At 35.4% G+C, this 27,277-nt stretch overlaps 1 protein-coding gene across 14 annotated transcripts in view; it reads left to right on the forward strand.

The window, feature by feature from the left end:
• Positions 1-27,277, forward strand: part of NBEA (neurobeachin) — a 471,232-nt gene that overhangs the window by 65,516 nt on the left and 378,439 nt on the right. For all 14 annotated transcript variants that reach the window (XM_033085485.1, XM_033085506.1, XM_033085530.1 and 11 more), the window contains exons 2-5: positions 16,628-16,859; positions 23,084-23,184; positions 23,423-23,518; positions 25,555-25,676. In XM_033085485.1, the coding sequence (XP_032941376.1) occupies positions 16,628-16,859; positions 23,084-23,184; positions 23,423-23,518; positions 25,555-25,676 (551 nt within the window). The remainder of the gene's footprint in view (positions 1-16,627; positions 16,860-23,083; positions 23,185-23,422; positions 23,519-25,554; positions 25,677-27,277) is intronic.

The following is a 27,277-nucleotide window of genomic DNA, read 5'->3' on the forward strand; positions in this document are numbered from 1 at the left end:
GAATATCAAGAAATTAATTAGATGAGAGAGCTTTGTGGAAATTACTATTTAGTCTTCTAATAGATTTTGAATATCTTGAGCTGAGAGGGCAAGGGTTATGGGAATTTTGATATTAGGATACATTACACCAATTTGGTTTGCTTTTGCATACTTGCTGTGTTGTCATCTATTGTTAAAAGATAGTTTGAATAACTGCTTTTTGGGGTTTTTTTGGTTTTTTTTTGTTTTTTTTTTTTCCACCTCTAAGCATGAATGAATAGAATGGTTGATGTGGCCCTTCAATTAGAGTGAAACTGGAGAAGGAAGTATTTACCCTTCTCTCCCACCTCATGAATTCTCCCAGTGTTGCACTTGGCTGTCTGTGGTAGGACTGCAGGCTGGCACAGCCTCCTTCAGCATTGCCACTGCTACCAAAATCTTGGGGAAAAAATTGTGCACGTGGCAAGATGGCCTTAGATGCAGTAACTGTTTAGCTTGGATTGACAATCAGGTTAGGAGGGAAGATGTAAAAAGCCATCTTTACTAATGAGGGCAAATCAAATTTCTCAGTTTCAATCAAACCTGCAGTATGTGAGCAAAACGTGGATCTGAGTCATCAGCAAAGGGAGGGGAAAGTGTCTAGGCTAGATCAAATTTGCATCAGTATTGTCACTTGTATTGGAAATGGTGTGATTTGCAGTACTGGAAATTACTTTTCAACACAGAAGAGGCATTTGGAAGTTGTGTGACAGCACCTCAATGGATCATTCTTTCCACATAGAACTCCACAGGAGGAAGTGGCATATGCTGCTTAAGGTTAACTTAAATTTTGACACCAGAAGTTTCACTGGCACTTCTTGGAGGACAAATTGATACAGATTCAGGTGCTTTAAAGTGATGGATGTTTTTGACACTGCCATACTTCATTTGCAAACATTTTGGTTCTGAGTAGGTATAATAAGAATCTTGTTACAAAGAAGTTAGACCATGCCCTATTTTCCTTTGGGAGTGATGCCCACTTTATGATGGACATTTCAGTTGTCTTCTGGTTGTTAAGAGCAGTCACAATTTGGTTTTGCAGCTATTCACATGCTTTTATTCTATTTAGCTAGTTATGGCTAGATAAATTATTTTTAAAAATTATTTTCCTGCTGCCTAAACAAAAAAAAAATGTACAGGAAATACAGAAATGAAGAGTAATTGGTAAATTATGTAGACTTCAGAATCAGATCAAAGCTATCTTTTGTTTAAAAGATTCAAAAAGTAGAAGAACTTAATCTGGCAACTGACATTCAAAGTCCTGGTATTGCTATGGTTGGAAAAAAAGTGGTTTTTTCCCCCTCCCTCATGTACAGTAATTTCATGATTATAAGCTGCATCATTTTGACTAAAATTTTGCTCCCACCCTGGAAATGCGGATTACACTCAGGAGCGGCTAATATGTGAAAAATTTTCTGAAATTTCCAACCCCGAAAGTGCAGCCGAGGTGCCGAGCCCAGCACCTGCCAGTAAAACCCAGCATTTCACGGTTGTTACAAATTGGTTGCTGTGTTGCGCGGCGGGTGCAGGTGGGCTCCGTGCTGGCAGCGCGGTGGGGAGGGAGGCGGGGGCTCCCTCCTTTGGGCAGCGCAGCCTGGGGCAGAGGTGGGGGGCTCTGTGCTGCCATCCCCACGGCTTGTGGGGGAGGCGGGGGCTCCGTGCTACCATCCCTGTGGCTCGGGGGGGAGGCGAGGGCTCCCGCTGCCGCCTGCTGCCGTAGGAGCAGGCAGGCTCCGCCCCTGCCTGCCGCTGCGGGAATGGGGGGGCTCCTTCCCATCCTGTCGCCGCTGCTGCGGGTGCTGGTGGGCTCCGTCCCCGCCTGCTGCTGCGGGGCAGCGCTGGGCCAGCACGAGCGAGCCCGGCGGCGGCAACTAGCCCCGAGCGCCCCCGCCGAGCAGCCGCACCGAGCTGGGCCACCTGGCCCTGTCAGCAGCCCCGAGCGGGCCGAGCCCGCACAGCCTGAACCGAACCAGTAAATCCCACGATCCCGCGATTCTGTTACTATTTGGCAACTTTGTTGCATGCGGTCCTCACTGCGAACGACAGAGCGGCTTATAATCAGGTGCGGCTTGTGTATGGACAAGAAATGAAATGTTGCTGACACCCGGAGATGCAGCTTATAGTCCGTGCGGCTTGTTATTGTGAAATTACTGTATTTCTGTAACTTCTGCTATGGAGAGGTTTTAAACGTGACATTTTTTTGAAGAGGTAAACCCAAACTATATCTTAAATGGAAGTGTCTCAAGAAGAATTAATGGAATAATTAGTTGTTTTGTTAACTGAAACAACTGAAAGTAAAGTATTTTGTTTGGAGAACACAGTTATGGTTATTGCCTGTATTCAGTAAGTTAACAATATCATTAGATTTGCCATGTAATAAAAGTTGGGAGGAGTATTGCAAGGAGACATGCTTGAACTTTTGATGGGGATTTTACAGTCGTTGTACTATGTTCTTGCAAAGTTATTCTCATCTGTTTACACACAGGATGAATTGGCATACTCCTTCTTATTATGATATATTTGATTAAAGAGCACTGGAATAAATTTTCTGTTTTTTCAGTTGATAATTGTTTCTGAAGACACTTATGAAAGAACTTTTGTAGATTATGATTATTTAAATACCTGTACCTTTCCCATTTATATAAGTGTTCCATTTCCTCTGAAGTGACATTTTTACCTAAATTAAGCACTGATTCTGTTTTACACCAGACAAAAGGGGAAAAACATACTCTCCATGTCAATCGTTATGAAGTAAGACATAGGCCTCTGGATATGTTTGTAAAAAATTTAATGTAAATTAAATTTTGTACTTTATTAGTTATAAATAATATAATTTAATGTTAAATATTCATTGAAATGAAATACTGCATTTCATATGATAGAAATACAAAATAGCAAAATAATGCTTTCATAATGCCTTTCTCAAAGTATCTGTGTTGCTCTTTAACATTCACATATGCATATTTCACTTTGAGTGTTTTAAATGAGATCTGCAAAGTCCTTTTGGTAGATTCTGCTGGATTTTTGGCATTAGATATTTTTAAAGGGGGAACTGTAACTGTAGTTCCTTCTTATGTTTTATTATCCTTTCTAAATTGTGTAAGAAGTTGAAAATACCTGAATCCAACCATTTGAGAAGACCTTGTTTGGAAGTTCTTTCCTTTTATTTACTGCTTAGTATTTTATAATTTTCCCTAAAACAAAAGTGTATTTAAGTTCTTTTGAGATGATGCAAAAACAGTCAAATTATCAAGTTTGACTGGTGTCTCATATAAAGAACTTCTAATTTGATTTGTTTTATTTTTATTTTCTCATTTAAGTGTGAGTAGAATACTGATTTTTGGAGGGTTTTTTTTTGCTTTTTTTTTGGTTTTTTTTGTGTTTTTTTTGTTTTTTTGGTTCTTTTTGGTTCTTTTTTTTAATAAGTTAGGAGTATTAAGTCCTTTGTGCTTTAATTTATTTTTAAAATATGATTGAAGAATATGTTAGGCATCACCAAACATAATTACCTGAAATGAAAACTGATTATTTTGGAACCAAAGTCTTCATTAATAAAACATGACTACATAGAAGGACTGTGATTGAAAATGTGTTCTAATGTGATTAAACCCCTCGTTTCTTAAACACCCTCTCCTTCTATTTTTGTAAATTCTTCTTTCTAATAAGTTAATATTTGCATCTGATGAGTAGAGGTAAATGTCATTTATGTACTGAGAAAAAAAATTTTCTTTTTTTTTTTTTTTTACTTGGGCAGTTTTTGAGGATTTTTAACTAAGAAGAAAAATTTATCTTTTAATGCAATTAAGAACACTTTAATTTCCTCCACTATGTAAGACCTAACCCTGTAATTATTGACACTTCATCTGTAGTTGTGTTGTAATCAAATCAAATGACATGTGATTTTGGTTTTGCTCAGTTACGTGATGCCTTGACAGAAATTCTTAGTACAGATGGAGCTCTGTAATTAGATTTACAGACAGATGGAGGTTTTGAAACTCAGTCCACAGTGATACTGTTTTCAAAATCTGTGTCTGAGTCTTAGAAGATAAAAGTGTATCCTGAAGTGTTCCCTCCAAGCTTCACTGGTTGAGTGAATGATGAATAGGACTAGTATCAAAACATGGAAGGAATGTTAAGGTGTTCTGGAGTATTTTGCTAAAAAAATATTGTTGCCTGTTCACTATCTTTTTTGTGAGCAATTCTCTTGGTTGTTTTTTTAAACTTTTTAAGTGAATGAACCACTTAAGACATAATGTGCTGATGAAAGGATGCCTTTGTGCATCTCCTCACATACTGATGTGAGAAGAGAGTTTATTCTTCTAATTCTTCTAGTAGAACTATGCTTTCATTTCAAATTTAGTTTAGCAATTATGTATAAATGTCACTTATGATGGAAATCATGAATGGGAAGGGTTTGATCGTGTTTACAGAGAAGTATGGTGCTTATGTTACTGCATCTATTTTGTGTAGCTATTTATAAGTAGGTTTTTCAGAAGTCTATTTTCTCCTTATCTCATAGGCAGTAAGAGAAGTTCTAACTTCATTTCATATCTACTACCCTGTATTAACTGTACTCTCTCACAGACATTCTTGTAAATGACCTCACAGTGATGTTAGCTTTATGGAAAATGTTTTGGTTCTTAGTAGGAATCAGAAAAGAAAATTAAATATAAGGAAGCATTACTAAGGAAAAATGAGTGGTAGAGTTTTTGAAACTCTATAAATTAATGATATGTCTGTATGTTGAGTGTTGTATGTAGTTCTGGTGATTTTCAGTCTCAAAAGAATATATTAGGACTAGCAAAAAATATGAAGTGTAAGGAGGGTGATTAAATATACATTTCAGATGAGTGACTTAACAAAATAGGTTTGTTCAACTTAGAAAAGCGCTGACCAAGTGTATTTGAAATATAAGTAAATAAAAGGAAGAATGGGATAGAAAACACCTGATTTCTGCTTTTCAAAATGCAAGTAGCAGAGGGCTGAAATTAAATAATCCTATGGCAGATATATCACAAGGTATTTTTACACAAGTCATGGGGGAAATATAGGACTCCTTACTACAGGCTGTGAAGGCTCCAAGTTGAGGGGTCAGAAACTAATCAGAGATATTATTTGGAAGAAAATCTATTGGCCTATTGAAACAACAATGTTATTTCTGGAACAAAAGATTCCTGTGTCACAAATAATAGGAGGTTGGGACACTGTAATCGAGAAATTTTAGTATATGCCCGGGCTATTCTGTTACACTTTTTGTAGAGACTTGGCCTCTTGTCACTGAGCTTCAAGTGCTGAGATACTTTGTGTAATGAAGACCCAACAAGCTTCTTATGTGAGGGAAACTCTGACCACTCATAAATTGTTTCTTACACTTATTTATCTGCCTTTCCATTTCCTCCTCTAAAATAATCCTTTGTGATTGAGTTGTACCTCCTATATGGGTGTGAAATTCTGGCCTTTTTTCTTAACTCTGTTATCATCTATAAGTTAAAGAAAAGATTTTATTGGATGAAAAGCTGCATAGTAAATTAAGAAGAAGCTTGGGGGAAGGCAATTAGGATGCACTTAAAGGTTTGTAAAACAATTAATTATGGTCTGTGTGGTGCCTCCTTTAGCAATTGAGGTTTTGGGTTTTATCGTTGCACAAAAAAAGATCTTAAATCATTAATGACAGCTAAAACCCTGTGGGAGTCCAGTCACAAACTAGAACAGTTTTCTTACCCTATTTGAGAGTTATTTAGAGAAGCAAAGGGGACAAATATTGACAAATGTGGTTTAAAAAATCCTAGCCTTACAAATTTCGGTATCAGAAATTGCTTTTGTAACCAAGAGGAGCTTCTTCCTGTAAGGACTTGAAAAAAGTAAATTGGATTAGAAAAATAAAAGAGAGTTTTTAAAGGACAGTTCCTTCTTTTATCTTGTGCACTTTTGAGGACAAGAAAAATGTAACAAATACTACAACATGTATTGATTTTCTTAAATAAGCACAAAACCTTAAAGAATGTATGGATTGTCTTTGTTTGAAAATTTAACAAACTTCAGGCTACCAGAACTGAAAAACAGCAGGAGTTATATGACTATTGTTAAGGAGTCAGGCTATTGATTTTTCCAGCCCTGACATCTTAAATTCATGTATATGTGTTCCGCATTTTTTCACTTACTAGGCAACATTTGCGCTGTTGCAAATTATGGTATTTCCTGAGAAATTATTTGTTTTTTGGAGATTAGATTTGGAAGGATTTTGCTAGTTCTAAATGGAAAATTGTATGGAAAAATGGGAACAAAGTAAGGTTTGAGGTAAAACAATGATTGTTTATACATTTGACTGTGCTAATTTATAAAATATGGTCAATATGCATTTCAGTCTTAACAAAAATTATGTAGATTCTACAGGAAGCATTTGCCCAAGCTACATAAGTAAGTCCAACTCTGCAAAATATATTGTTTTGATAATATTTCCTGCAATCTAAATGTCTTTTAAAAAGGAAAAATTCTACTTGACACTTCCACATTTACTGTTGACTTTAACCTAATTATGTTACATGCAGAGAATTAAATGGAACTATAGCACATGTCCAGTGTTAGTTCTAAAGTCGTTGAAGAATCGCTGAAGAGTTACTGTTCAGAAATGAGTGAGGGCTGTTCTGCCAAACACCAGGTTGTTTTCTCTCATGTTAACTTTTATGGAGCAGAGAACTGTAGGGTAAGTAGTTAATTAAAAATGAAAGATTGATGAAAATTAGCATGTTGAAATTGAATGTAGAGCTTCTCTAGTTGGTGATGAACATTGCCACTGGAAATTTTTAGAATGCTGACACCAACCAAAAATGTTACTACACATCTCAGAATTATTGATGTAGGCAAGCAGCAGGATGTTGAGAATTAAGGACACTTTCCTTACCATTAAGCTTCTGCTTTTCAGCAAAATGAAGTAAAGACCAGTGCAGTGCATGTCTCACTTCAGTGTTGAGATAATTTTTACCTAGCATTGTGGTTGCCTGGGCTATCACTCTGCCATTAATCTTCAATGTACATCTACAGGTATCATTTGGAAAATGGCACTGTCATAACTAAGTTAGTTGGCATTATTTTGGTTTTAAATATCGCATAGCCATGGTTTATAGTTCCTGGGCTTTTAAGAGTTGTACAATGTTTTGTGACAAGAGGGAAAGCAATGAAAGATCCTAAACAAAACCAAAATTTGAGAGAAGTGGACATGAGAATAGGACACTTTAAAAATTCATTATTTAATTTTGAAACTAAAGTATCTTAATCTTAATAGAGAAAGGTAAGTAATTCCTTTTTTTACCAAACAACAGTGCAGCAGTATTAAGAAGGCAAGCTGGGTTTATGTCAAATGGTATTTAGCAAGGTGGCACATAAGAGAGCTCCTGAATAGTGTGGAAAAACAGGTAATGCCCTCAGAGAGCAACCACTTTGCCTTCCTGATTGTACCTCGTGGGAAAGAAGGGGACAATAAGAGAACCTGCTGTGTATTTGTTTTAGGTTTACAGACTAAGGGGGAATATATGATGACTGCTTAGAACAAAATAGTGGGCTAGTACTTGGGACTAGTGGTCTTGGTCCTGATGGCACATGGCAATTTTTTTTTGTCTTAGCCAAAGTGTGTAGGTACCACATACACCATAATCCTCATAATCAACATCTTTGTCATGTTTTTCTTCTGGAATTGTTGTGTCCTTGATGTACCTGGGAATAATTGAACAGACTAATCTGAAATAAACGCTGTCATTTTCCAAGACTAAAATTCCATTAACTGTATTGTTGTAATTTGTTCTAGTTGCAGAATGCATCTGTGAGTTAACGGACAAAAGAAAAATTGCTTTGACAAGTTTATTTGAATGCTAAAAATGAATAAAATAAACAAATTTTTAAAAAATTGTTCTGAATTACTGGCAACTTCTATTGACTAAAATTTTCTATTAGTATTTATTGCAAATACATTCTCTTTGCTCCTGTATGTGAAATTTGGGAAATAGGTGTGCGTGCATTGAGGGATTTTCCCATTGCTTTCTTTTAAAGACAGACATTGCTGTTTGCACAAACATAATGTGCCATAGTGTTTGCTGTGCAATACAAATTAGATTTAAATAAATGTGTAATTATTGGAAGTTTAATGTTTCTTAGAGTTTAAATTTTTGGTGATGTTCTCTGATAACTATGTTAAAACTTGGCAAGGTTTGCTTTGCAGAGATAATTCACATTACCTTAAAAAAACCTCCAAAAAGCTACATATTTTGTAACTTGAAAAATAAAAAAGGAATACCGCTGACCTATTAGATTTGGGTGTGCAAACTTCAGCACTGCAAGTGTGTAGTCTTCTTAGTAGAATAGGCTATGAAAGTTGTTGCAGAAAAAATTTTTTTCAGAGTACATTTAATTTGTGACTTTGGTAACTCTCAGTTGTTTGAATTTCTTTTGCTTCTTTTCTGGCTTGGAGACAAGGAAGATACCTTAAAGAAAAAAACAACCCCACAAAACCCCAAAAACAAACAAAAAAACATTACTCCAAACTGTCACCAAGTAATTTGTTTTAAAATGTACCTGGTTATTGAAACCAGGCAGTTATAAGCGTGAGCTTATACTGTACTAGCATCTGTACCTTGATCTTAGAGTTATTTTTGAAAGTGAGAATAACTTTGAAGTGTTAGGAGTGGCAAGATTGGACTATGAAGTATTAAAAGTAAAATGAATGTGTAATATCTGTTTAGTAATACTTTATTTTTCGTACTCTTTGGACTGTGCTTATTTGTCAATTTCTTTATAGTCCATAAAAATAAATTTTGAATTTTTGTTTTCAGATGCGGCAAATCTAAGCTGCATGGTTTTATTTATTAAAATAAATTGTCAGTAACTCTTCCTTTTTTTGAGGTAAGATAGTCCCTTATCTAACTGGCTGATCTCGTTTGTGATTAAGTCAAGGTCAAAAGTAATTTGTAGGAGAAACTGAACTGCAAATTTGAGAATGATTTAGTTTTACTTCATTGAAAATAAACCTGAAATTTTTGTTTCTTAGTCTTTAACTATTCAGGTTCAACATCTTGAAGTAAAAGCTCATATTCTGCTTTGGCCAAAAGTGGTTTTGTGGAGATCAAAATAATAAATATATAATATTCTAGTGACACAAGAAAAATAGACCACGAGGGTGACTTTGGGGTTTGTGTTTTGGATTAGGTACTTTTATGTAAAATACTTTAATCAGTTTTCATTTCTGTCAGAAGTGATTGAATTATGGTATAAGTTCTTCTAAGTGGGTAAGATTTGTCCTGTGTCACACTTTAAAACCTTTTTTTGCATTCCTTCTAAGATAAGACTTTTTAGTTCAAGTAATCTAACTCTTGTACTAAAGAAGCTTTTATGAAGGCAGGTATTTGAACTTTATCAAACTATTTCCTGTCCTACCCCAAAATAGTGGTTTTTTTTAAAGAACGAAATTTGGGCCAGATAACCCATTTTTTATTTTTGCTTTTGTTTTGTGGTGTGGGTTTTTTGTTTTTTGTTCTCTTTAAACCTCCACGTTGGAAAAGGTCTGACATTGTCAAGTATGCTATACAGCCTTGTCGTCTCTCCGAGTGTAATTGATAGTTGTCTCAGTAAATCATACATATGTGCAGTTGATGTAGGACTGGAGTTGATCTGCCTACAGGAGTATCCTCCTTCCTCAAAGGAAAGTGTAAGAAAAGAAAGGTAAATCCATGGGATATTTTTAAGCTTGTATAATAAAGGCACATTCCTGTGAGCACTAAAAGCTGACCATCTTAATTCATTCATACTGTCTCAGCAAGTATTAAAACCGTTTAAATTAATTTCTAAGATTACTTTAAAACTGGTGAATGTACTAGGTAGCATTCCCTTAGTGATAAACTGCTGAGTATGTGCAATTTATTATTCAGAGTAAAAATGGTTTTGGAGTTAAAATGAAGGAAGGCTCGTTTTAAAGGGGTATGTTAATGTGCAGAACTACATCCTGTTGTAATGATTCACATGAGAATCACTCTTTTTAGTGCTGTCATTTGGTTATAAACCAGATTGTGAGCACATTGATTAAGATTTATCTGACATAACTTCAGATGTGCCTGTCTGAATTAGTTGTCCTGTTATAATCAGGAAAAAGTAATACATTCCCTGAAAAATATTTATTTCATTCTGATATTGCATCTAAAACCACTGAGACAATCACTTCCCTGAAGCATCTTTTACTTTCCAAGAGAAATTGTGAAGAGAATTGTGAAAATTATCCCAGATACACATAGCTGTAATTCAAATCTCTAAGGACTACCATTCACCGATTTAGATTTACCATTTAAAAATAAACAAAGAATGTGTACCAGTTATGAAACATACCTTTTCAAGTTTTTTTTAGCTGTGATTTTCTCTGAAGTTATATTGATATATTTAGGTTAACAAGTGCATATGATCAGCACACATTTCTGTCACTGAGCAATTTAATTTATTCCATTTGACATTCTAAATTATTTTGCCTAAAGAAATCTTCTTTCATGCAGTTAAAGAGACTCTTCCTAAAAATCTGAATTACATAATTGTTTAGAAATTTAATGTTTTAGTTAATGACCATAAAATAGTAATCTGGGTTTTTTTTCTTGCCCAGCCCCCCTACTGCTTTTCTGACAACCGTGTTTTGATGCTTATACTGTTGCCTGTCTATAAAAGAAACAGTAGCACTCTGATTCATATTTTGAATTCTCACTAGTGACTATGAAAATAGTTCAGTGTTGCTTTGTAGAAAAGATGTTCCAGTTTTGGCAAAAAATTTTCTTCAATGTTATATGATGGCTTAGTTATCAAAAGTTAAATGTTTACTAATTTTATCCTCAAAACAACTAATTGATTTGGGATTTTAAGAGATTTTCAGCCTCATCAGAGTAGGTTATTCTCAGACCTGTTCCTGTGGAAACTTGTGCTGTATGCCAAGTCAGCTGTTTTTAATATCTAAAATGAGACATGAGCATCAGGAAGAGGATTAATAATTTTGTTTCCAAACTGTTTACCTCCTATATAGCTGCAAGGAAAGATTTTTTTATTCTGGTTGTGTATTTATATGCTTGAGCCAAAATGCTTCAGTTCGAAACAGATGAGGATTGTTGTCATATTGACTGTGTTATGCCTTCATTTATTTTTGCCTTTAGAAAAAGCAGAGCAAATGTGATAGTAGTTAATTAGGAGACAGGATGTAGGAGTGCAGATTAGGCCTGGGTGTGGTTAGGGCTTTAGTAATTATACTACTGTGATACTTGAATTTTTCAGTGGCACTGTCTATCTAGTATTGGAATACATAGTCTTGATTTTTGTTTAAGTGAATGCTGACAGTACTCCAGCTTGAAGGAAACTAGAAAATACTTTGACAGCAATGAACTGCAAACAGAGATTTAAATGCTTGAAGACTTTGTTTTATATAGTTCTAAAATACTGTCTTTTATCATTGCTGTCTACAGTTTCCTGAAGAAATAAAGTGGAGAGGGAAGTTTTGAGAACTTTTCTCTGGTATCCAGTCCTAGGATGCATGGGAATGGTTCAAAGCTGCATCAGTGGAGATTTAAATTGAATGTTAGGAAGCATGTCTTTGTGAAGAAGGTGGTCAAACCCTGTAACAGGCTTTCTGAAAATGTGTTTGATGCCCCAAGGCTGTCAGTGTTTAAGAGGCATTTGGATAATGCTTTTATCAACATGCTTGAACTTTCAGACAGCCCTGGAGCGGTCAGACACTTGGACCAGGTGATTCTTCTAGGTCCCTTCCAAGTGAAATATTCTATTCACTTTTAATTTCAATCCATTCTTCCAAACTTGATTTGAAGAATCTGATACTAAAAAGTTCCAGTTTTCAAAAGTCAACAATTTAATTCTAGATGTTCAGCAGCACATATTTTATTGCATTTCAAGAACTGGTATGAATATACTATCTGAGATATGTAGACAGCTTCTTGTGTTTGGGGGAGTATTTCTTCTCTGTTCTAGATCAAAAGGGTGTAAAACACCAGCCTAAGTTCTGCAGAGATGTGGCAGTTTAGGAAGAAACCCTTCATTGCATCACATGATGAATGGTAGGAACTTACTGAGGAATGGCCACAATATTCAGAAAAATGGAGATTCTGCGTAAAGCAGCTGCATTTGAGAGTGGTAGTCTAGGTTAGAGTAGATTTTTGGAGCAAGGAGTATCAACCTGTTGTTATAAGCAATCTCAGCATGGGCAATACAGTCTAACTTGCTTATTGCTGGCAGTTCAGTGCCACTTTAGGAGAAGTTGTTTGTTGACCGCAGTCAACACGCCTGTAACCATTATCTGAGCAGAAGATTGGTACTTCATTTCTTACAGCTGTGCTGTGAAAGATGCAGAATATGACAAAGTACAAGCAATACTTCAGGATACTTAATCACAGTAAAAGCATGGTCTTTACTAAATATTAAATATTCCCTTGAAGAATGCGAAGACTTAGTGTTTGACATAAAAAAGATTGTATTTGAAATGTATGGTATGGAAAGAGCACTGATTTATAGTATGGTATACTGACTTCTGTAAGGATTTCTATTGAAGTGTTCATGTTGTACTCCAACCGAAAATTGTCTTATTACAGAAGCCTATTACAGGTGCTGTATTAAAAATAAGTTACTTTTTGGAAGTATGATTTAACTTTTTGGTATATGGTGTTGCATCCACAGTTTTCACCAACTTAAAAAGCTGCAAATTCATTATGAACATTTAGTTGTTTATTGGCAAGTTGTAATGTGGCATAGTTTTTTGACACAGCACCCTCAGGGGCTCCAAGACCTCTTTTCTGGATGATAATACCAGACTTTGGAGCCTGTTGTCTTGTACACATGTAGAAAACGATAATAATGTTGAATTATTTTGCATTTACTAGTTTTGAATTTTTAAGCATTGTTTCCTGGACAGTTGATATCAGTGGACTCTTTGCAGCTCTCAGCAGTTGATGGATTTTAACTGCATGTGATGATTTCTGGCTCCTCCGCAGAGTTTGTCCTTTCCTTAATGTCAGCACATAACCAGCTCGTTGTCACTGTGCTTCTCTGCTGGTTACCTTCCCTTGTTATGGAGACTGGTTATTCCTATTTACCTGCTGTCTTTCTTGGGAAATCCAGGTGCAGAAATGTTGTTAGAGGATACTTTTTTTGTAGTGAATGTTCTACTTCCGTTATTGGCTGAATTCCATTTGATTGTGCACATTTTAAAGCAGAGATGCCTGCTTTGTTTCTTGAACACAAATTAACCATGTTCATTTATTTCAGTATACTTGCTTCACTTTTGTTTAGCTTTTCCTTGTCATCTTAGATTTCATCAAGACTATTAATATTTTTAATTAATGATGAATCTAGGATGACTGATCTAAAGAAGTCACTTCCCCCTGCCTTCCTAAATTTTTGCTATCATTGTCAATCAGTTCATTAATTTGTTTCCTTTACTAAGGAAGTTGATTTAAATGATAATTATGATAATTTTTACTGTCTGAAATGTGCTTAAACTGAAGTAAAGGGCAAATAGGAATATTTTAATGTTAACCATGATGGGCTGTACATTTCTTGCTGACGACTGTACAAGTGAAATAATTGTAGCACCTGCTGGATAGTCTGTAGCCCCGGAATAGATTCTCCATAAAACCAATTTTGTTAGCATTCAGTGTACTTTTTGATACAGATTTTCTGAAATGTTTTATAGAATGAGATGTCTTAGTTTTAATAGAATTGAAATATCCTATCACTTCAGACTGATACTGGAGCTTCATTTCAGTCTCTTAAATGTTACGTATTAGTATATTGGTTACATTAGAAAGCAAATGCAGTTTGAATTAATTTAGTCTGTAGTGAATTATTTCCTTCCATTCTAATGATTAGTTTATTTATTTAATTTAACTAGAATTTTACAATGAGTAGTGTTTGAGGAAAGGGGACCAGTCTATATTGCACCTCTTCATTCCAACCGAGTCATTACTGGATTTTTTTCCTTGTTTTTAAGTCAAATTTATCAAAACCAAATGGGTAATTTATCTAGTCTGAAGGAAGCCTGTTGAAATATTATCACAGACTTTTTGATGTTGAAACAGAAGTCTGGAGGTTCTCTGATCCAACCTTCTTGCAAAACCCAGGCCAACTAAGGCCAGTTGTCCAGATCTGTGACCACATGGCTTTTGAAGGTATCCAATGATGATGACTCAGCAGATACAATTTTTCATCCTAGATTTCCTCCATGGAAAGAAATGGAAGAAAGTAGACACTTCCAGGAGGTGTTTAATTTCATCTTGGGATAGTCATCTAAGAGAGTTCATTTGAATGTCTTCTACAGGTGGCTATTCTACTTCTGTGTGTTTTTAACATCATCTCAGAGAGGCTCATCCTGGTGAAGGGGTATCTGAAAACACAACAACCCAGATTGCTGGTGAAGTCTGCACAAGTTGCTACTGTTTTCAGAAGTAAAAACTCTGCCTGTATTTCTAGAAAAGAGAGTAAAAACTCTATGAAACCATTTCATGATTCTAAAGAATGACTATAGAAATAGCGTGCTTCTAATCTTGAAAATTTTTTACCTTTCTTTGGTACACATTATGTGTTTACCAAATATGCAAATATATGATATGCAGTCACAAGTTTGAAATTAAAGTACTAATTATAATTAGGATAATAGTTTTTATTTGAATGTAATTAAATGTCTCAGGAGAACTAAGGAGGTAGTCAGTTTATATATTTAGCATATTAGAAGGTTTTATGTTACAAAATTATAAATTGGTTATTAGCAATAAATTGATAGAGGGAAAAAGTAATTTGAAAGTGAATGAAAAATATGAATTAGGGTGGAAGCCGAAGCTAGTCCTTGCTTACTTGTATTAATTGTCTGAAGTCGGGATATGAAAGAAATCTTTGAGTATTTGAATAGGTTTAGCCAGCAAAAAAAGTTTGCATAGTATTTCAATTTGCCTATTTTTTAAAGTTTAATTTGAAGTAAATGCCAACTGCTTTTAAATAGCCCATAGAATTGCCTTCTATTAAAATTGACTGTTAAAATTATGCACTTATAAGAGATAATTCTTTGAATATCTTTAATTTAAAACATGTTATTAAAATTTTAATTACATAACTCCATTAAACTAATAGAACCAAAATTCTTAGAATTATTTTAATATTAATTTATTCTGTTATTTTGTGTAATATATTTACAGTTACTGAAATTAGTGTTACTGACAGGCTGAGAGAATTGGGTTTATTCAGCCTGAAGAGGAGAAGGCTCCAGGGAAATCTTATAGCACTTAAAGGGAGCCTAAAAGAGAGCTGGACAGGGAGTTTTTACAAGGGTGTGCACTAATAGGTTGAGGGGGGGAAGGCCTTAAACGGAAGGAGGGAAGGTCTAGATTAGATATTAGGAAGAAATTCTTTACTGTGAGAGTGATGAAGCACTGGAACAGGCTGCCCAGAGAGACTGACCAAGGCTGAGTGGGACTCTGAGTAGTCTGGTCAAGTGGAAGGTTCCTGCCCATGGCAGTGGGGTTGGAACTAGATGACCTTTAAGGTCCCTTCCATCCCAAGCCATTCTGTGATTCCATGATTCTCAAAGTTACTAGGATAAAGTAGGATGCATGAGAGTCAGGCTTATGTTTCCTTCAGAATTGAAAGATGTTTATGCCATAAAAAGAGTACTGTTTTTTGAAATAAACTTCATATTTGGTTTAGTAGATTGTCTTGAGTTCAGCTCTTGAAGTTACACAAATGACTGATCAAAATTACATTTGGTCTTGACTATATCTTCTTTTGCTGGTTTGTTTTTCCCTCCCTCCCTTCTAATACATGCCTGGTAGTAGTTCTGCTGTTTAATTGGAGTTTAGGATTTTGGCTAGTGTTTTGCCAGTACTTGGGTAGATAGGAGTCAAACTGTCATTTCATCAGTACTGCTATTAACTCACCTCTTGTCTGAGTGCTTGTTCCTTTCCTGGTGCAGTCTCTCCCTTGCACCATCTAGTAGGTCTCCTTGATCACATGATGAGCTGATGTGTGGTATAATAATGGAAATTTTCTGTGTCTGTGTTACTCCAGAGCAGATGAGGTTCTTTTTCTGGGCATGACTGTATGACTGTTTGGGTGGGACAATGGAAAAGGCAGTAAGGTCTTCCAAACACATAACTAAGGGCAAATGTTGGCTTATATCAGGAGGAAAAGCTAAGTTAGTGTCTTTTTATTTTTGAGTAATCAAATTTCAGAGAATGGTGGAAAAGCCTCAATTGCCTCTTGAGCTTTTCAGGTTCTGCACTACATCTGCCTGAGCCAAGCTACCATTTCAGTTACTTTACATGAAGAAATACTTCAAATATATTTGATTTTGATTTTATTTATTGAGTTTCTGTATTCAGCACAGTGACAAAATTAAAGGTAGTGTGTATATTTTTACAAGCTTTGTTTTGCATAGCATGATTGTTAATTTGCTCTTACAAAGCATAGCTGTGAGTTTCTCTTATCAAAATTACTTCTCTAACCATGTAAAAAATATATTCTGTATTGATCACAATGAAGATATGAGAGACACTAAACTATGTATTTCACATTCTAATACTGTTCTTGTTTTCTTTTTTAGCTGGTTGGTGGAGAATTTGATCTAGAGATGAACTTTATAATCCAGGATGCAGAGAGCATTACATGCATGTCAGAGCTTTTGGAGCACTGTGATGTAACGTGCCAAGCAGAAATCTGGAGTATGTTCACTGCAATTCTACGTAAAAGTGTCCGTAATTTACAGACTAGCACGGAAGTTGGCTTAATTGAACAGGTACTGCTGAAGATGAGTACTGTGGACGACATGATTGCAGGTATAAATTGCCAGCTGATAAAATAATTATTGCATTCCTGATCTGCCAATATTTTGTGATTATGGAAGGGTATGGGATTTTTTGTTTTTACTTAAAATTATATTTTCATTAGTGCTGCATTCGAGTCAGAAGTACTTTTTTATTAATTTCAGGAAAATGACAAAAATATATTCTTAGTTTAAAATCTCTGTAGATACATTGTGTAACCTAACTTGTTGTTAATTCATTTGAGAAGATATTGTTATTTTAGTGATAAAAAAATTAAAATCATTAAAAACAGCATGTTAGACTTTTTAACTACAAGACAGTGTTTTAGTTTTTATATGCATTGGTTATTTTTAATCGTGATGTCACAATTTCTAGTTGCATTTTAAACATAGCCTCATCTGACAGCATAGCAGATATTATTTACAGTTTTGAATGCTGGATGAATGGATTATATTAAACAATAATTCCATAATGTAGTCCTGTGATCCCTAACGTATATTTTCATTTTTTACATGTATGGGTTTTAACATCCTATAGCATTTTGCAGCATTAAAAAAATAACATGCTTGGTTTGTTTACTGAAAATAAGTAATGAAGTTATAAGCCAGTTAAGGTTTTTTCATAGTATGTTTGAAGGAATTTATGATATTCCGCACTACATCTTCTCTGTTACAGGGTACAGATTATAATCCTGATTACTTGGATAAAGAACAGGTTTACTCATCACATTTAAATATGGCACCTGAAGAGATATATATGATTACTGTTTATTTTCCCTGAGGGAGCTTAGGCAGTTTCTTTCCAAACAGTGTGCAAGTAGTTCTGAATTCTTATATAGTCCGTGGCGGATGTTACGATTCTTGTATTGTGAGGCATTTTTGAAAGATTTCAGAGGTTTACCTTCTGTGATTCTAATATTTTACTTGATGATCTGATTCTTGATGTATATACAGGTTTTGTGGAACAGTAAACTAGAAAGAGTTTCAGACAAGAAGTGAGAAAATGATAACAGTAGGATGAAAGCTGTATTACTGAGGAATTATTTTTTCCTGATCCTTTTCTCTTTTTTTTTCAGTATAAATGTGTTTGTAATAATAACTATTTCGAAAAGGTACATACTGTTTTTCAAAGCAAGTCATAATCAACATCTTGTTTAGAAATGTATCTAAATGCTAAAATCATAAGTGTTATGCTAAATACTATACAGTGAAATTCAGACTGAAGTATAACAGACCAATAGATTAATAAATTATGCTTTTCACCAAATATCTTTTATTTTACAGTATTTGTAAGTATGGTATGTCAGAATAGTGTAAGGGTAAAGATATTCTTTTATTCCATGTTAAATATAGTGCATTCTATATGGGAACAAAAATTTCCATCCTAAAATTTTTCAGGGTTTTACTCATGGAAATAATGTTCTTACATGAGTAATCACACCAACAAAATTTGTCCAATTTAATCTCCTGTAAGTACTTGTATATGTAGCATACAAGACTGTAATGGTGCCTCCATTAGAGAGTTTTTTTTTTTAAACTGCCTAGCTAATTACAGAAGTCAGAAATCAAGAGCATATGATCTGGCTTTTAGGAGCATTTGGGAATTGAAAAATCACTCTGAATTGGCAAATATTCATATAAGCCAGAGATAGTAAATTTTGAAAAAAAACAGCCTAATGGATATTCTACCTCATTAATCTTTTTTTCTGAGGTGATCACACAGTGCTTCAGAAAGAGACCTTCTGCAGAAAAAACTTCAGTAATCTTGCTGCTTGGTATGCTTACATGGATGAAGGGAATACATACTTAATTTAAAATCAAAACTGAAAACTAGAATTCTGATAACATTTTAGCTTTTCAGTGTTTCTAATTACCTGAGTATTCATCTATGTATCATGAGCAGGGATTGAACAGAATCATGCTTCCTAGGGTTTTTCTCTGATAACTATAAATAGATGATGTTTGGAGAGTTTTTTTGGAACAAGGCATGGAAGGAACCAAATTGATGATTTTGCTTTTATCTCTTGATTTCTGTAAGTACCTTAGTGTTCTTTTATAAGCAGTAATATTGTTAGTAATAAGTTAGAAGTAACAAAAAAGGTAATGTAATAGCGATTTCAGTATTTGGCAAAATTAGTACAACTAATGCAATGTCTGTGTTCCCTAAGATTCTATGCAGATGTTGAGTTCATAATTGTAGAATTGTTTTGCTTCGAATATTTCTGTGAACTTCCCAAATTCAGGGAATAAAGTAAGAAATTTTGTGTTGAAATTATTTTTAACATTAAAGGGAGGATGTTTTGAACAAGAGCTGAGTTAATTTTTACTTCTAGGAAGTTCATACCAATTTTTTCCCAAAACAGTTGTTAAATCACTGTCAGTCCAATGTTTTGAAGTTGGCTTTTATCACCTGTAAAGGGTACAGGTTTTCTAGGTTTTTTTGGTAATTTACTTCTCTGGGATTTGCTTTCTCGTTTTTAGGTCATCTCACTTGTTCCTTTTTAAAACACTTTGGTTAGACCTGGATAGGGTTTAAATAGACAAGACAGGCAGTAATGTCTGTTTTATGTTCTGACAGCAGTCTGAATCCACTCTTTTCTGATTTTATGATAGTAAAATAGCAGCAAATAAACATGTAGCTAAACTTTTGCAATAAGAACTTTTCTTTTGGTTTAGATGAAGACTCCCAGATTCATGAGGTGTTCAGTACTTCAAATATCTAACTTCGTGTGATTTAAAAGATTCTGTGGTGAAGAATAAAAACTTAATCACTTTGAAAATCCCAAAGGCAACCCAAATGGGCTCAATTTGTTTTTCAGAAGCATCACCTTTCAAGAAAAATATCTTTGTACTGTGACAGCCTGTTGTATTAATATAGGGAATGGTCAGCCATTTTGTCAGTAGTTCAGGAGAAAATATTTTCATAGATGATTAGTGCTTTTTAATTTTTTTTTTTAACAGCTGCACAGGATCTTCCTTGAGGGACTCACATTTTACAGGTCTCTGTTTCCAGGTGATGAGTAGTGAAGCAGATCATCTGATCTGAGGGAGTCTTTGGGATAGTGTGTCTGTAGTCCCATCTAAAAAGTCTGAATGATGAAAGTGGCCTGAACTCATAGAGTAGATATCTCTCGCCTAAGTCACATTTTTTCCCCACAGTTCTGTTATGATGATGTAGGTAATTGTTCTAAAAATGGTGGGAATGAATTCTTAAGCACTGAAACAAGTTCCTAGTTTTCAAGCAACAATCTTGGGTTTTGACTGCTCTGTCATTAGTGGGCTGTTAACAGGCTTTCCTCTTTCAACTCATTGCATCAGGAAAAATGGCAAAATGATCACATTCTCTATTTACAATCTATAGAAATTAATTTATATCACCAACAAGGGTTAAAATTCACAATTTCATGGCTATATGATATTAAGAGCTTAAGGACATATGAGGGTAGTTTCCCAAATTTTTCTTATGCATGCTATTTAAGGTATCTTCCAAAGTTAATGCCAGACCCTTCATTTTGATATATATGCATTGTTACTTGAAAGACAGGCAGGCATTTTCTATTGTATTTTCATAAAAAGTGACTGAATTACACATTCCTTCAAGGTTGCTGGTTAATTTATAGATCATATGAAAACTGCTTAGTATGAAAGTATTCAGAAGGTGCCATTAATAGAAATTAGAAATGCATTAAAAATGAGAAACTGCCTGTTTTCTCTTTCTGGATTTAGTATTGTTATGTACAATCTTTTTTCTGAAATGAGATCATAGATTCTAGTTATGTATGTAATCTCATTTAATATTATGAAAAAAAGAAAAAGAAGTACATGTTTAAAAAATCCAGTTGTAGTATGCTTTGTGACTTCTGTCCATTTATAGATGAGTGGATTATTAGGATTTATAGACCAGATGGGATTTACACTTCTATGAGATTTCTAATAGGTATAAATAAAGTTATGTAATAATTTGTAAGTCTTTATATTGAAACAAGAAACAAACCTTTTTTAGAGGAAAGGTTTCTTTACAGAAATATCTTTAAATAGCCCTAAGTGCTTCAACTTCCACAGATGTTGTTTGCTTTATCTTTGCTTGTTACTTGCTGGGCTTCAATCTTCCAGGTCATTATTTTACCCAGAGTTACATAATTAGGGAGCTTATGTTTGTTTCTCTCCATCAATGTTTAATTCATTACTTATAAATATGTATTGCTAATGCCTTTAGGTTATCCACATCTTCAGGAGAAATAAGAATTTTTTGGTACCGTAAGGTAGTACAGGGCTATAGAAATGAAACAGAGCAGCACATGTTCAGTGATTTTTAAAGTTTACCAATAATTTCTGGTTTTGACTGTATTAATTTGCAGTTTTTTCCTCTATGTTGCAAGATCTTTTTTTTAAAGGTGTTCTGATTTTCACCAGACAACTTTGCTTCTAACATTTTTCCTCTGTAAAGGAAGCAAAATTTGCAGTCCCTTGGTATGAAAAGAAAGCTGACACTACGAAATAGGAATTGTGAAATTTTCAGCCAAAGATTGATATTCACTTGTGCTTATTTACTTTTCTGAGTGTTTAGTGTGACTGGTCCCAGTTTCTGATCATGTACAAGATGTGCCAGCTTTGCACTGCAGGCTGGAGACTACAGTGTAGGGGGCAGGTACTAGAGGAGCTGAGTCATAGAATTCACCACCATGAGAGACAAGGCTTTCTTAGGTGTATTTTGTTTTCCCTAATATGCCACAAATATACTTGGTACTCTTTTTAAAGGGGGAAATGAGAGGTGGGGAAAAAGCTGTACTTGGAGATTAGGACTATATTCACAGTTTATGGTGAAAATATCTGCTAAGTTCCAATGCTTTTCTTTTGCCCTTCCTGATATGCAGTTTCACTCACCAAACAGTTTACTATGTCTTCTGTAAATGATATTTGTTTCTTCACACATACCTTTTGCTTGCTGAGGATCAGAGCCCAGTTTCATTGTGGAAAAAGCTAAATAAATATTAATGCTTTTGCCAAAACCACATATATATGGATCTGCAAAGAGAAAATTTGTTTTAAAATATGAATGTGAAATGTCTCTGGAAAGAATTGTTTCTCCTGAAAACTGCTCTTTGTCAGCACCTGTAAGAGTTATCCTTTAACTAATAAACAAGAATAACATGCAGTCCTACAGATGAAATATAAACTTTTATGCAGAAAGTTATGTCTTCTACAAGTTTTAGCAGGGAGGCAGGAGAGGGGAATTCTGATTGTTGAACAGATTGGGAAGTATTTTAATGCTGATTCTGTTGTGTCACTGCTCTTTTGTTTTGAAAACTCTAGACTTCACTGCTTGATCTTTGAATTAAATTCTTATGCCTCATGTGTGAATATGAGCAAATTGGTTTACCTCCTGCTAGAGAAAGTTGTAATTCTTATTAGTCCATTTTATGCCAGAGAAAAGTGTGAAGTATAAGGAAAGGTTCAACACCCAACAAGCTAACAAATTGTTTAAATGAAATTCTGGGGTTTTAAATAAAAATTCAAGCACTATCAGTAATTCTAAACCTGATAGTCTCTGAAAGGAAGATTGTTTAATGTTCTTACTGTAAAAGTTTAGGGGTTTTGAGATGCTTGAATGAAAGCTGTATTCCACATACCTGTTAGCAGTTTTGGTCTCCTCTTTTTATTGTGCTCTTTAATTGTTTTCTTGCTATGATTTTGTTTGTTCATTTTCCTTTTTTTCTTTCTTTTTGCTATGGTTTGGTTTGATTGCTGGGTTTTTGTTTGAGTGGCTTTGTGGGGTGTTTTTTTGCAGGGGCCAGAGGGAGGTGTTTTTCTTTTATTTCCCCCAGGCCTTTCATTACAGTAAAAATCAGAAGCATAATCACTGTAGCAAAAATGGGGGAATGATACAAATTATAGTATAAAATGCTGGGTTTCAGTTAATATAAAGCATCTTTTAGGTCAATTTTTTTTGCAAAATGCTAGCTTCAGTGGAAAGAAGAACCTCTTATCCCAAAAATATACAGCAGGGAGGACAAGTTTATAATGTGTGATGCATGTTGTGAAATGGGAAGAATTAATGTCTGATGTAAAATTTAACATTAAATCCATTGTAAATTGTACGAGTAAGTTGGATTTTTAGAGTATGTGCATACACTTACTTACTTTTAATGGTATTACTTTTTCAGCTTTTTTGTTTTTGTGTGTGTGTATCAAAGCAATGAAATTCAGAGTTCAGAATAACTTTATTTTCCTTTGAAGATCTCCTAGTTGATATGTTGGGGGTTCTTGCCAGCTACAGCATCACTGTCAAGGAGTTGAAGCTTTTGTTCAGCATGCTTCGAGGCGAAAATGGAATCTGGGTAAGCTGTGATCAGATAAAGCATTAAGTGTCATTCTATTAGAGCCTGAAGTTAACATAAACTGTCTCCTGGGACATATAAACTTGAATTTGTTTTCTCATGTTGACTGAACATGTGTTCAAGAAGTATTTTTGCTAACTATTTTAGAGTTAATTTGCTCTGTTGTTACTTTCCATTGTAGCCTAGAGAGTACAAAAATGGTTGTATTGACTTTTGTGCAATTTTCTTTTTTTCACAGCCAAGACATGCAGTTAAGTTATTATCAGTCCTTAATCAGATGCCACAGAGACATGGGCCTGATACCTTTTTCAACTTCCCAGGCTGTAGTGCTGCAGTAAGTTTTCAACCAAAATACTACAATTTCAGGAACAAATAAATGCCTCCTCATTTGCATTTCCCTTCATTTAGTTTCAGAAATTCTTGAAAAGGAAATGAGAGGGGAAATACATGTTTGAGTAGTGTAGACATTGCCTTCCACAGACTTAAAAGGTAGCTGTGTAGTTGAGAAATTACACTTGTGAGGATGAATATCAAGCAGCAGGTTTTGGTCTGGGGAAGTTACTGTGAAAGGGAAACCTGAAAATTCCAAAGAACAGTGTTATTTTATTAGAATAATGTAATCAATATTATATAAAGGAGAGAGTAGAGGAAAATCAAACAATGAACTTGTCTGTATCATCACCATTTACAGTGACTGTTTAGCTAATAAATTTTACTATAAAGTTTTCATTTTGTCTGGATACCAGCAGCTGTTTCCTTTCTGTCAAAGCAGTGGAGATAACTTACAATGGTGAAATTGTAGTCCTTTCCAAACTTTCCCGAGTAGATATTCTGTCTTCCATTCACTGCACATACTTTCAAAATAAAAAAAAACCCCTACAAGTAAATCGAAGTATTATATACAGATTTATAGATTATTGAGAAAATAAATACAAATGGTTAATACTGGGAAATAGAAATCTGAGGTACAGTTCCATTCTGGTATGGAGTAGTATATGCTCAGGTAGAACGTGGAATCTTCTAACAGAAAATAATCCTGAGATTCCTGTGTTCTCATGCCAGTGCATGAAGATTGCTCTACCTGCATTTCATCCATCAATGGCACTGATATTTTCTTTAAGCTCAAACCACTATATCCATTTCTTGTGAACAGACTTATCAGATTGGCAGATTGCATCTGGGAAGTAAACTGGCTGATAATCACTGTTTCACACCTGGGTTATTTTTTGCTAGATTACTTCTTTGATCTTGTTTGATATCCAGCGTTATAAACACATGTGTCAGCAAAATGTGTAGGCGGATTGTGTAAAGAATTAATTACTAAGTTTTGAAAGAGAAAGCTTCATTATCTCCTGATAAATTAAAACCACAGTTAACCTCTTACAAGTATATGCCTCAGCAAGAGGCTGTTGCCGAATATGAATGTCTACAGTGACACATAGTGCTTTGACATTTCTGGGCTTCAGAGGCAAAACCTGATGAAATTTGTCTCTTAAATTTAATTTTTTATCAGAGGTCCAAGAAGGTTTTGCAGGAGAAGAATTTCAAGTATTCCTTCCTGTCCAAAGATGTACATCAATAACATGAGTTCTTGATTGAAACTCCTTCCTTTGTTTGGATCCTTCCAGGATCTTGTTTCATATACTACTCATGATGGATTGCACACCTGTAAATCAAGAAATATGAGTTTCAAATACGCACTTCTTTATTATTGCATCTTGGAGTACACTTTCTGGAGAACTTCATAGAGAAGATACATCCTCTGAAGTGGAACATGGGCAGAAATTTATAAAATGACCCCCCAAAAAAAGCATTTCATTAGAAGAAAGATACTGGACAGGACCTAGTTCACTAGCACTGAGTTCATTTTCAGGTGTGATGCACGGTGTTGACATCAGACAGAGAAACAGCATAACTTTTAATCAGCATGATAAATACCAGGTTGGCCCTCTCTAAAGCGTGTGCTCCTTGTGCATCCAGAACTTTAGTGGAGTAGGAAAGAGTCAAGAGTCTACTGAACCATTTTATGGATATGCTGCTGAGCGGTACTTCATTTTCCCAGCTGCAGGGCTCTCCCCAGTACTGTATTATATCTCTACCAGGTATATCTCTGTGCAGGTGGCATGTTAGTTACTCCAGTTGGAGGACACCTTGTGCTGGTGGTAGTACTACTCCCAGGTGTTGTTCCCATTTGTCATCAAGCAGCTCTTCTGCTTCAAAATCACTATTTAAAGGGTTTTTTCTATATTTCATATTTGAAAGTTAAAGCAGATCTACAGATCTGGAATGATACAGGATTTTAGAAAGGCATTACTTTTAACAGTATTTCTCAAACTAATAATTTGTTTCTTTTTTCTTCCCTCCTTCCAGGCAATTGCATTGCCTCCTATTGCTAAGTGGCCTTATCAAAATGGGTTTACTCTTAACACCTGGTTTCGTATGGATCCACTAAACAATATCAATGTAGATAAGGATAAACCCTATCTCTATTGGTAAGTAATTTATAATGCTGCAGTTATGGTTTGTTCTGGTTTCCTAACAACAGTTAATCTTTCTCATTCTTTTAAGTCCCTGACATACTTTCTCCCCAACCCTGCCAAATATCTGCTGATTTTAATGGCTGCTCACTGTATATGAACTCTTAGAAAACCATCTGTCCTTTTTGCTTTACAATTCATGAATCCATGGATTCAAGATGTATGTCTCTTAGATAAACCATTAAATCTAATGTTGTGGTTTCTTTAGGAATTCTAAATATATTATTTCTTTGAGCTTTAAATAGAGAATGTTGTTGTGTTTTCTGTTTGGTGGTAAAGATTCTCAGTTAATGTTGGTACTACAAAATAAATCTGTTAAACTCGGAATGCACAGTTTGCATGTTAGCTAAAGGTAATGGAAAGTAGATCTGTGAATATAAAAATGGCTTACTGATCACTGGTTCCCCAAAAACGTGAAAATTTACTGGGAATGTAATGCACATGAAAGAAAATGAATATACCAATCTCAGAAGGAAGTCACAGACTCACAGAATGTATTGAGTTGGAAGGGATCCATCACAATCACTGAGTCCAACTCAGCCCTGCACAGAACTATCCCCATCCCCAACACATCATGTGCCTGAGACCATTGTCCAAACACTTCCTGAACTCTCTCAGGCTTGATGCTGTGACCACTTCCCTGGGGAGCTGTTCCAGAGCCCAGCCACCCCCAGATGAAGAACCTTTTCCTGATATCCAACCTAAACCTTCCCTGACAGAAGTTCAGGCCATTCCCTTGGGTCCTGTCACTGCTCATCACAGAGCAGAAATCGGTGCCTGCCTCTCTTCCCCTCACAAGGAAGTTGTAACTGCAATGAGGGCTCCCCTCAATGTCCTCCAGGCTGAACAGACTAAGTGACCTCAGCCACTCCTAATGTGGCTTCCCCTCTAGACCCTTCACCATTCTCATGGCCCTCCTTCAGGCACTCTCCAATAGTTTAATGTCTTTCTAATATTGTGCCACCCAATACTGCCTCCAGCACTGGAGGTGAGGCTGCCCCAGCTCAGAGCAGAGCAGGACAATCCCCTCCCCTGCCCAGCTGGCCATGCTGTGCGTGATGCACCCAGGAAAGGGCTGGCTCTCCTGGCTGCCAGGGCACTGCTGACTTGTATTTGACTTGCCACCAACCCGGACTCCCAGGTTCCTTTCCACGGCACTGCTTTCCAGCCTCTCATTCCGCAGTCTGTTTGTCCATCCAGGGTTTCCCCATCCCAGATGCAGAATCCAGCATCAAGATTGTCATGGGTGTAGGTCTTCAAAAAGGGCAAGAGCAGTTGTTGGTTGCTGTAAAGTTGTCTATTGTAAAGGCACGTCAGTGTCAGAAGACAAGGAGTCTCAAGTGTTGAAGTCTGTGCTAAAAGCTGTTGGCATAGAATCTCGATTAGATATACAAGCAGCTTTCTGTTGCAAGATCCCAAGAAGGGCTGAAGTTGCAGATGCAGCTCCTGTCTTCTTCCAGGAGATGATGATGGATGTGAGGAGAGAGGGAGAGAGGGGGCCTCTCCCCAGTGCACAGATTCTTATTTACAAATTACCTAATGAGCTAAAAACATGA

The sequence above is a fragment of the Catharus ustulatus genome, chromosome 2, assembly GCF_009819885.2.
Source record: "Catharus ustulatus isolate bCatUst1 chromosome 2, bCatUst1.pri.v2, whole genome shotgun sequence".
Taxonomy (NCBI): Eukaryota; Metazoa; Chordata; class Aves; order Passeriformes; family Turdidae; genus Catharus; species Catharus ustulatus.